The sequence below is a fragment of the Diabrotica undecimpunctata genome, chromosome 4, assembly GCF_040954645.1.
Source record: "Diabrotica undecimpunctata isolate CICGRU chromosome 4, icDiaUnde3, whole genome shotgun sequence".
NCBI lineage: Eukaryota > Metazoa > Arthropoda > Insecta > Coleoptera > Chrysomelidae > Diabrotica > Diabrotica undecimpunctata.
The window spans coordinates 33,937,018-33,949,629 of NC_092806.1; the positions used below are offsets into that span (position 1 = coordinate 33,937,018).

The 12,612-nt window shown below is 32.8% G+C and overlaps 1 protein-coding gene across 1 annotated transcript in view; it reads right to left on the reverse strand.

The window, feature by feature from the left end:
- Nucleotides 1-433: 433 nt before the first annotated feature.
- LOC140439434 (neuronal acetylcholine receptor subunit alpha-7-like) overlaps nucleotides 434-12,612 on the reverse strand; it is a 302,499-nt gene continuing 290,320 nt past the window's right edge. The window contains exons 9-10 of the mRNA XM_072529334.1: nucleotides 7,305-7,446; nucleotides 434-829 (exon numbers count right to left, since the gene is read on the reverse strand). Of these exons, the coding sequence (XP_072385435.1) occupies nucleotides 609-829; nucleotides 7,305-7,446 (363 nt within the window). The 3' untranslated portion in view covers nucleotides 434-608. The remainder of the gene's footprint in view (nucleotides 830-7,304; nucleotides 7,447-12,612) is intronic.

The following is a 12,612-nucleotide window of genomic DNA, read 5'->3' on the forward strand; positions in this document are numbered from 1 at the left end:
AAACAAACACTCGTGAATGAAAGGGCTAATCGATAAACGAATAAAAAATTTAAAAAATATATATAAAAAATAAACCTTTGTTTTAATTGATGCAGTTTTATCAATTTGTCAATCAACTGCATGTGAATATTATGAGCAAGGTGTCTTGGTTGTAGAATAATTTCCAGTCGGCCAAAATTTAATCAAAAAAGCAAAGAAATAGTTACCCAATTTACTAGATACTTGGGCATCGGATCTGTGAACCTAGGATATTAATATTTTTGCAATGTAGTACTTTAACATGTTTTTTGAAAATACTTTAAATATCATACGCAGAGTTTCTTATTATTAATACATAAAAGTAACATTGACATAAAAGTAACATTAACATAACAGTTATACAACTTACAACTTAATGCTTCAATTTACAAACTACAAGGGTATCTTCTAATATTCTACCTTAATAAAAATGTATGATTGTAGAAAAAATATTGTGCGTAAATTGAGTGTAAAGTGACTTTTCTTCGTAGTCCGAACGGCATTTCAGCACTTTACTTTCTTTATACATACATATAAATGATTCTTTCTTTACGATAGTTAACACAACAAATTTCTTATATTACATCGCTTTAGGTTTGATCTTTAGGACTACGACACAAAATAGTAGCTGTACTGATAACGGTGATTAGAAGAAATATTGCCAAAAGAAATCTGTCGAGAACGATGGACGCTTGTTTCCATTCTAATTCTGTTAGATCTCTTCTATCTTGATCAGTCATTCGATGGTCGTTTTTATCTAAACTTGAGTGGACTTTGTGTAGAATTCGTATTACTTGACTTTCAAATGCATCTGTAACAAAAATTAGAAACTACATTTTAAAATCGATGTATATAAGTATCACATAGTCATAAGAATAAAAAAACATGGTACAGTAGACGGTACAGTAGACTAGCGCGAAGCTTCATACTGTGTTTTCTGTGTTTTTTTTTAAATTTTATAATATATTTAAAATAAAATAAAGTAGCTTTATTATTTATATTTTAAACAAATTATATTATAATAAAATATTTCAATAAACTATTATTTTTGGCTAACGCCACCTGCTAATGTATTAACAAAGCATACTTTGTTTACTTCTGACAGACCTATCCATTCAGACGAGATATTAAATTAATAATAAAATATAAATAAATATCATTTGATAGTAAATTTAATTATTAGATAAGCTAAATAAGATGTTTAAAAATAATAATTATATTTATATGAAATTATTTTAAAACGAGTAGTGTCATAAAAATTTAAATAGACCAATATTATAATTTACTTATTCTTTCTGTCTTTCCGCAATGAAAACCCTATCCACAAATCCACCTATCCACAAAACTACTACCACTCGTGGCGAAACGATGACGACTGAGGTCTGTGCCTGTAATATGGCCCACTTAAGATCATTTGTCTGTATTTGGGGCCAAGTTTTTTAAAGAGTTACTGTTATTACAGTTATATAAGTTATCTAAATATATGTTTATTTTATAATTTAAAAAAAATATATAAAAATGCGATATTTATGACGTAATTAAAAAAGTACAGCTGTTGGCCATATTACCAACATAGTGTCGGCCACTCTAAAGTAAGTAAATTTTTATACCTAATTATGAAACCTCACACTTAGCACAATAAAATAGTCTCAGAATTTTTAACAGTTTTACAACCTGCAACCTTTCTCGTCTACAGTTTATATCCGTTTGGGTTTTTCGATTATGTCCATTTCTCATAAAATACCTTCCAGCTTAATAAAATGATCCTTTACAATAAATTTATTAAGCTTCTGTGCCCTAGCCGGATTTAAGTTTTGTGCTTTCCTAGGAGGAATTAAGGATTGCGTTTCATAAAACCACGTAGCCAATAACGACCCGTTATTCCTTTTTTTCTTAAAAAGGATTTGGGATTTTATTGAGTTCTGTAAACCGATACACACTTACGAGTACCCTTAGAGTAAGTGGAAAAACAATTTGCAAAAACGATGCAAGACGAGTCATCTTTACAGAAAATTATTGTAGCAGAACCTATATATTCAGGGATTCTACGGTATTTACTGCCTTCCCTCGCTTAACCGTTTCCATCCCTCTCTGTTGTCCAATTCTCCATTGTTTAGGTATCTCTTACTCATGGCGTTGTCTATTTCGTTCCTCCAGGATCTTCAGGCTCCATTCGGTTATTCTCTTTATCCATCTGCTGTCGCTAGTTCTTCTTACATCTTAGTACCACTTTAGTCTTTTTTGTTTTATATATGTTAGTATGTCTGTTTCTATTAATGTTCTTTGCTTTATTTCGTCACTACTTCTCCTATCCATTCGTTTCACTCTGCAGCATCTTCGCAGGCATTTCATCTCTGTTGCTACTATCTTACTGCTGTTTTTCTTGTTTTATAATTAAATTTTCAGCCCCATCTGTCATAATACTTCGTACTAATGTTTTATAAATATGTGTTTTTATCTTTATATTTAGATGTCTATCACACTACACTGAGTTAAATTGTCGGATTGCTGTTCTTATTTGTCCTTTGTTTAATTTCTTCCTTTGTTGCTGCCTTTTTCGTCATTCTAAACTCCAAGTATTTGAATTTATCCTTTCCTTTGATTGTTACGTTGTCGTCAATCTGTAGATCTTCTATGTCTTCTTCACTTTTAGATAGGTACTCTGGTTTCGCGAGGTTAATATCTAGGCTAGCCTTGGTATATTCTTCTTGTAGTTTCTTCATAAGGTAACTGAGGTCTTCCTGGTCTTGTGCAATCACTACTTGATCGTCTGCGAAGCTTAACGTATAGAGGTATTTGTTTCGTACCGGGACTCCCATGCCTTCGCATTTTCATTTTCATGTAGTCAAGGCTTTCTCTAAGTATATTTTGAATAGGGTTGGAGATGTGAAACAACCCTGCAGCAACCTTTTTGTTGTGGTGAACTCTTCTATGATTCTTGTTCTCATTTTAATGGACCCTTTATTTTCTTTATACAGAGCTTTTGTAGCTTCTATGAGTTCCGTCTATATATCTAATTTGTACATTGCCTCCCATAGTTCTGACCTTGGCTCAGAGTTATACGCCTTTCTCAGGTCCACAAATGTCAAATGTATATCTCTATTGTTTGCTTTTATCTTTTCCAACGGTTGTTCCAGTGTGTATATGTGGTCTATGCATGATCTTCCTGCCATGAAGCCTGCCTGATCCTCCCCGATTTTGCCTTTTATCGCTTGCTCTATCTTTTCTCGCAGTATCTTCCCATATACTCGTAATCTTCCTATTGATTACGCTTATTCCTCTGTAGTTTTCGTATTGTTTTCTATCTCCTTTCTTAAATATAGATATCACATATGCCTCCGTCCATTCCTTTGGAAGCTGTTCTCCATTTATGGCTTTCTAAAATATCCATTTTATCATCCGGTGTAATTTTTTTGAGCCGTACTTTATAAGCTCAGGTGAGATGCCTCCAGGTCGCGGTGCTTTCTTATTTTTGATTGCTTTTATGGCCGTTCTCATTTCCCTATCTGTTATTTCTATTTTTTGTTGCGGGGATCTGCTTCGTCTTCGCCTGTTTTATTTTCCAATGAATTATAGTCTTGTGGAAGGACAACAAGAAATTCTTTAAAATTATGGAAAAAAATCAGATTTAATAGAAAAAGATATTTTATAACAGCACCTCTAACACAGAACAAATTCTAGAAGCCGTTTGTACTGTTCAATACAGTACATGTACATGTTTCTCATATTTATCAACGAATGGTGGTAAGCTGTAACGAAATCAAACCTTAACTGTTATTTTAATTTTATTTTACTTTTTGACTCTATTAAGAAATTGTTTTGAATACGGGATTTCTGCTTAGACGAATTGACATGACGTGGATACTAATTATATCGGTACATTCGTCGTCTGTTTCTTTTGTAACGTTAGAAAACACAGATTTGGACCGAATCCTGAAATGGATTTCCGCGTATTTATATTCTCGTAAAGTAAGTAGGTTTAGAATATTTTCTACTAAACTGCAAACATAAAGCCTCATATGGTGAGGTAGTCTAGGGAGTAACAGGACACTAAGAAGAAAAGAATACTTGTTGCTGCGCAACACACGAGACTGCTGTGGAATTTCCAACGCAACCGACATATTTGGCAGCCAGACATAACACCTTGAGATTGTTAAATCCACGATAAAGGAGCTGAAAGATTAACCTCAACATACTGAACATGCACGGAAGAAAAAAATACAATTTTTAGGAATCCTGTTTACGTTACTAGAGTGCATTTATTGAACATTTTCTAAATAAATAAACTTTTTAAACTCCGTACAGTTTATTTTGACGAATACGGTATACGCTTTTATTAAATTTTCTATCAATATTCAGTTCGTCGTTTTTTAGCAGCGTGAATCGGCAACGATTCACTTTAAGGCTTAAATAAAATTGATATAACATGGAAGTAAAACCTGTGGGTGGAAACGTTTAACTTTTGTTTGTTTTATGTAGGGTCTTATGTGAAAAGTTCTTTTTTTCCGGTTTTCATTCTAAATCCAGCATGATTAAATATTTGTAAAAAAGTTTTCAAGGCTTAGATCTAAAAAGTCAAATAACATTTTTATCTTACTTATTTTGACACAAGAGTAAATTAAGTGAAGTAAAATTTGTATTAAAAGATCATAACACATAATTACTATGCCTTATTTAAGTAATGAAAACATGTTAGGATGTTTCCTAAGAATACTAAGAACGTTAATACACTCACTAGTTGTGACTAGTTGTGACTAGTGAGTGTAGTAGTGTCTGGGGCTCGGGAGACTGAGACCTCGGAAGCCCTGAAGAAGACATCAGAGAGGATGTCGAAAGCTCGGCCCAATGTATATCGACGCGGTTCAACCCGGAAGACTGGAGAGTTTAATATTAATTTTTATAATAGTATTAATCTTAGCTCTAGGTTTAATATATATATATATATATTATATATATATATATATATATATATATATATATATATATAGATAATATATTATATTGTTATTTTTATTTTTTTATCCAGTTTGTACTTTACGAGAAATTATTTTTATCTGTAACTACACATCTTTCACGCTTTCTAGATAGAAACTGGCAAAATATATTTCAAAATATTATAAAACGGCGTCCTTTGGTAAATTTGATATGATAATAGTCAAAAATAATTAATTTGTTAAGCAGACCCACCGGGGAAAAGTTTGATGAGTTTCTGAATTCGATTTAAAAGGGATGTCTCTATTTACATCTCGTTTCTTGTTGTATTGTTCTAAATTGGCAATATTTAATTAGCCGTAAGCTTAATTAAATTGTTTTTGTTTGAGAAAACACTTTTTTAAACTGTATTGGTAAATTTTCTAACAACATTGTTTTTAGGAAAAAAAGATACAAATGTCTCGAGGGGAGATAATCTTGTTTGTATCTACCAAGTTTCGTGTTTCCAAAATTTGGAATGTTTAATTGAACCGGTTATTTCTAGTAAATAAGAGTTTGAAGTAGATTCAGGATACGTACATCAACATCATTCGATGCCTCTACAATATTCAATGGAAGTTGTAAGAAGAATATAGCAAAATATTTGGTTATTACTGTGTATGCAAGGGATTTTCACAATCCTAAACGAATATACAGTGAATGAAATAGTCATTATATTTATACCTTGTGAGCCCTTGGTACAAGGGAGGCATTATTTGGCCTCCAGTTATTACTACAAAAATGCCGAGATCAGCGAAAAGACGTGTTTCTCTGTTTTATCGACTACGAAAAAGCGTTTGATCGAGTAAAACACACAGAATTTATAGAAACCCTAACACAACATGGTATAGACCATAAGACTGTAGCACTTACTAAAAAACTATATTGAGATCAAATGGCGTCGATCAAAATAGAAAATCGTCTGACAGCAGAATTACAAATAAAAAGAGGAGTTCGTCAGGGCTGTGTACTTTCTCCACTGTTATTTAATATATATTCCGAAAAGAACATTCAAAATGCCCTCGAAAGTATTAAAGAAGGAATAAAAATCAAAGGCGAATACGTAAACAACTTAAGATACGCAGACGACACCGTCATCATTGCGGACAGTGCTGAGGGTTTACAACGACTTTTGAATGTCATAACCAGAGAGGGAGATAGCTTGGGACTAAATATAAACACAAATAAAACAAAACTGTTACACGTGCACCAAATGTCGACATTAATATTTGTATCTATAACAAACATATAGAATCAGTACAAAGATTCCAGTATCTTGGTTGCTGGATAACAAACGATCTTGACCACGAGGTCGAAATACGTGCTCGTATAGAATATGCTAGGTCCGCATTTCAACGAATGAAAAAATTCCTAATAAACTCTAGGTTGTCGTTGGATATCCGATACCAATTTGTAAAAACGTTTATTTATTCCATATTGCTATACGGAGTGGAAACATGGACTCTCGGAATTATAGAAGGCGTATAGAAGCCTTTGAGATATGGGTTTTTCGAAGGATGCTGAAGATCTCTTGGACAGAGCACGTGACCAACAACGAGCTGCTAAGAAGAATGGGTACTGAGAGAGAACTCCTAAATATTGTAAAAAACAGAAAAACGAGTTATCTAGGACATATTTACAGAGGAGAAAAATACAACTTCCTACGACTTATAATGGAAGGGAAAGTGGAAGGTAGAAGAGGTCCAGGAAGAAGAAAATGCTCCTGGTTGAAGAATGTAAGAGACTGAACAGGCATGGACACACATTCGATACTAAGAACAGCTCAAGATAGAGGGCAATTTGCTGTATAGCCAACCTTCAGTAATGGAGAAGGCACCTTAAGAAGAAGTGATTAGAATCTTAGAAAAGCCAGTAAATAAGTCAGTTTAAATTTCCATCCGATCTAATTAAGGAATAAGCTGTATCCAAGGCATGAACCCTTAGCTTTTACCCTAATCCACTGGCTATTAGTGATTAGAATCTAAGAGAAGTTCGTAAATAAGTGAATTTAAGAAAACTTATAAAAGACATATTTTATAAGGATAGTAGGACTTGTGTACTGCACATCCATCGGCTATTAGTTATTAGAATCTAAGAAAATCCAGTAAATATTTAATTTAAGGATTCAATGTTAATTAATTTTGAATAAAAATTATTCGTTAGTAATATTTAGATCATATTACAATTTAAACAAGTAATTTTAAGGGGATTTTACAAACAAAAGAAAAAATTCAAAAATACATCTCTTGTATCTTTCTTATCTTCTTTAAAATATAACACACAAAATTTGCTTTTTCTTCGCTATTTTGACTTACCTAAGTCATTTCCTCTAGTTCTCGGAAGAAATTTTGGAGATCTTTGTTGGCGCTGCTGTAAATTATATCCATCCTCTTGTATGTTTTTATCTACCCAAGGCCAAGGGCAATCTAGTCTGGTACCTGTTTGGGGATTAATTTCCTGCAAAAAGTTGGGCATTAAAAAATAACTTCTTTTGGTTTATGATAAATTATGTTCAAATGGTTAATTCTTTTTATTGCACAATGAATAAAAGCTTAGATATTCAACAAAATAAAACAGTGAAAAAGGATATTACCATTCATTAATATAAAAACTCTTACTTTTTTGAATGAATTACCGATAGATGCCTACTGGTCTATCGGCTAAATCAATTATTACTTATTGCATAATATGCATATACATATTATGTCTGTTCTTTTAGGGTATTAGCCATCTTGAATGCCATATTAGCAAAAATATTTCCCAAAAAATATTCTAGCTCTAGTTAAAATCAATCCACGAAATTATTAGTTAAAAGAAAAATCACAACTTTGACTTATAGATTTTGCTTGTTCGGGGCATAGTTCCTAGACAATTCTTTCAACTAGCGTACGTTTCGAAGCCCACCCTCCTCCAGGTGGCAATCCTTCAACATGAATTGACGTAAGACTATGAAGAATTTCACTAAATTGTTTATCACCTTGTTCTAAGAACTCTTTGACATGCTTTTGGATGGTTGCATCTAGTTATTTTTCAGCCATCACAGCTTCAGGAGTTGGTGTGGGGGCGCCAAGAAACAATATTAATACGATACTCATGTTATCGCGATTCCCCTTGTACAAACAGGTATCAATAACTTGACTGGTAACTTCTATAAGCTTATCCGTAATGCAAAGTAATGCAAAAATTGGGAATGATAAATATAGTCTTCTGCAGGTCATCATGCAGGGTAGAGTCGATGGCAAAAAGGGAATAGGTATAAAGAGGAAGTCATGGCTGAGAAATATTCGAGACTGGACAAAAATGACTGTAGACGAATTATTCCACGTTGCAAAAGACAGAGAAACTTTTAGCAAATAATATGTTTACATGTTGTTGGCATGTTATAATGTGAAATGAAAAATACTGTAAACTTTCGGTTTTCTAGTGGAGTGATGTACTTGGCTAGCTTATTTATGTCTTTACTTTCCATTATTTAATGTAGGAAGTATTTTGATTCAGTTCCTATGTCTTTTTATTATCAATAGTGTATTGTTTTCAGAGTATGGTATTGTACTTGCAACAATTTTGATAGGGAAAACACTATAATCACATAATTACATCTAGGAGGAGTACTTTGTTTAGGTCAAGTTTACAGGTTGGAATTTAAGAATTTTGGTTTGTTTATATACAATCCCAAGTCATCGATTTCATCAAGAGAGCTAATACGTGTCCTTTATATTATTGACGGATAACTGTTTTGGAACTGAAAGAGAACTTTAAAAAAGTGGATGGATGGTCTTAAAATAATTAAATCTTTAGCAAACCTTTTTTATAGTGAGATGCGTGAAATGACGTATTTTTGGCCCGACAAGCGACAAGGTTTTACCGCTAGTAATTCACTGGCGTATCTACAAGGTGGTAATTACTGCTAAATGTTGGTTGGTATTACATTTTATGTCTAGACTAGCTTTCGCTAGTGTTGGATTGATAGTAAAATAGGTCTTTTTAACATCTAAGCAATAATTTCACCTTAAGTGACCGATTGATTTGCTATTGGTACAAATTCAATTACGAATAAATATGCAACGATGAATTAGTTAGTGGTATGGTGGTATGGAAAAGGTTGAATTCATTGGCAATTAGTTCATGCGTTTATTTTGGATTATAGAAATCGATTTAACGGCCAGGTGGGCCAACGCAATCACTTTGATCTAATTAGTGTAGATTTTCATGGTTAGAATCTCGACATGGGTAAAAAAAGTTTAATGCAGTACTTTATACTAAATAGATCTGCGACTCAAATTATAATACGCTAAGGAATCGGATTAGCCCATGGATAAGCAGTACATTAAGACACGAAAACTTAAGGATCTGTGTTACTTATTCCAGTGAAACCCATCGGAAGATGCTGGAATGCTAAGAAACCGGGAAATACCTACATCTATTTACTAGTTCAAAGTTTCTAAATGTCAGAATTCTGCAAACTACTTACAAATTACAATTTTTTTCGAATATTTTATTTAACACTTTGACTGTCGAGCAGGTTGAAGCAGTTTTTCCACCCAGGCCATGGTGTTATTTCTTAATTTTCGGCATGATACACAGCTAGAATTTAACTGTATGCATTTTTCAATATGACATTGAGTTTTTTTTTCAGCACTTTCAGGAGTGTATCTCTAACGATACACGCGGCCTGTCTAAATTTTTTTTTACCACAGGCCGGGTGTATCCCTAGTGATACACCGAAATAATGTATACATTTTTTGTTTCAGGTAGACGTTTTGGGTCACAAAGTGGAAAAAGACTAATAAAAAATTAAATTGGACTTTATTACTTAGTAATAATGTTAACTGTGAGTGACTGTAAAGATAATGGCTAGAAAATATCTCACACAAGAAGAATTGGTACGATATTGCGACAATGATAGTGAAAATTCTACGCCAGGACATAACTTCACTGTTTCAGGAGTTTCTGCAAGCCCTCTGAATAATTCCCCAAAGCCAGGAACATCTGGAACTTCACCAAACAGACCACCAACTCAAGGAATATCTGGATCACCCAAAACGTGTCTCCTGTGTCAGCTGGAACTGCAACTGCAGTAGATAGTTTTGAAGATATTATTTGGAGTGACCCGGCCGGAAAACAGCAGCACTTTACTTTCAGTACTAAATCTGGTATGGATCCAACAATCTCAGGACTATTGGCATTAGCTGAACCAATCGATTATTTTTCGTTTTTTTTTTAACCACGAAATAATAAATACCATGGTAAATCAAACTTGTATACCATGGTAAATCAAACTTGTTTGCCACACAATATCTTGAACGTGAAACAGTTTGTGGGTTGGCTTGGATGGATGGGCGTGGTGAAAGTCCCCGAACTTTCCGATTATTGGTCTCAAAATCCATTGTTTTCATTTCCATTACCAAAAAATACTATGCCATGCAATCGTTTTGAGATTTTACTGAGATTTTGACATTTTGCTAATAACGACGAATCAACACCAGGAGATCGTACGCACAACATAAATAAAATTTTTAATGAGTTTATAAAAAATTTCAAAAATGCTTACATGCCAGGTGAAGCCATATGCATAGATGATACCCTTTAGAGGACGGTTAAGTTTCCATCAATATATTCCGTCGAAAAGACACCGTTATGGAATAAAATTGTACAAATTATGCACTAAAAATGGCTACACTTGGAACGCCAGCATTTACGTGAAAAAAGATCAAACGACTGATAAGACGAGGTTAGCTTTATGCAATGTCGTTGTGCATCTTATTGAGGATCTTCTCAATGAGAGAAGAACATTGTATGTGGATAATTTTTATACCAGTGTGCCTTTAGCTTATAAATTACTTCAGTTACAAACACACTTAGTAGGCGCAATGCGTGCCAACCGGAAATATATTCCCAAAGCGATTCAAGATGCCAAACTACGCAAAGGTGAAAGAGTCACCGGAAGGGGTGACAATTATAAAATGGCGGGACCAAAGAGATGTACGAATGTTGTCTACTTGCCATTTGGGTACCGAGACCATTGTTACTACGTCTAGACGTCAAACAGAAAACGTAAAACCTAAATGCATTGTAGATTATGACAAAGGAAAGGCTCCTGTTGACGTAAGTGACTAACTAGCGTCCTATAGTACAGCTCTAAGACGCTATAACAAGTGGTATAGAGAACTCATTCTTGAGATTTTGTGGGGTACTTCTCTTGTGAATGCATATTTTTTGTATAAAAAAAATTATGTCAATGGCAGAGATTTGAACATCACGCAATTTCGATAAAAAGTAATTCTTACATTGTTGGAAAAGATAAGAGTCCGTAAAAGATAAATTATCATTTACACAAACCTTCTCCTGATAATACTTTCGCCCGTATAAACGTTTCGACGATTGATTTTTATTAATATTAAAGATTATCTGTAGTTTTTATTGAGTAAATACTTTCATAGACTTGGCAAGGTTCTGCAATTGCTTTCTTGAGGTATGTCTAATTTAAATAGTAGGTATGTTTATATGAGATTCAGCCACAATTATTGGTTGTAATGAAAATCATATTTTAATTAACAAATGTTTGACGTTTCGGTTTCCACTCCGGAAATCGTTTTCAAAAAATATTATTATACACATTCTGAACAATCTATAACCAAAGATTTTGTTATAGATTATGACCAATATGCACGTTGTTTTTATATCTACCTTCAGAATTTTCTTATTTAATCATATATTCAGAAAATATTCATAGCTTGTTCACTTAAATATCTACTTATTACAATTACAATTTCTACTTTCTATTTCCTCATTTAAAGTTCGAAAAGTTCAAGCGTCCCCGTGTGTTCTATAGGTAGCTATAGAACATTAGAGAAATGTCGCATTTCGCTGTTTTGATCATTAAACAAACTTCTCTAGGGTGTTTACACGTCTCTTTATATCTAACCCCGCTAATGGTAAGAAGTAATTACTTAGTCTTACGTTTAAAGACAAGAAACAATTATCTTGTCACTGCTATTGTGTCAAATACTAAGTTTCTATTTGGTTTTGAACGCATAACGAAGATAAACATAGGCGTACAGTGTAAAGTTATATCTAAATAGGTAATACATCTCAAGTTAAAATAGAAATTGTTCTTGATTTATTTCTTTTAGTAGATTTTCATTTTTTTATGAGTATAGTATGTACGATTTGCTACAGAAGGATCAAAAATATATATTTAGATAATATATCTAGAATCTATAATCCAGAACTGAAAAATTCTTATTGCCGTGGTATATTTTAAATTATTATATTTTATAGTGTAGTTCTTAATTGTTGACAGCATAATAATTACTAAAATTCAAATGCCAAAGCAAATAGATGACTGTATTTTCTGACTTACTTTCCTGTTTAAGCTCGTAATACAAAATACAATAGGATAATAGAGTTTAGATATTGTTTAAAATGTGTAGGTACTAAAGGATAAATGTTTCGACAGTGGCGGAGATTAGAGAATAAATAATGGGTAACTGACTTTTTTTTATTTTTTGGGAAAATTTTATGCAGACAATGTAACTTTTAGTTAATTTTTTAGCTTTTTCCTATATATATATATATATATATATATATATATATATATATATATATATATATATTATGACA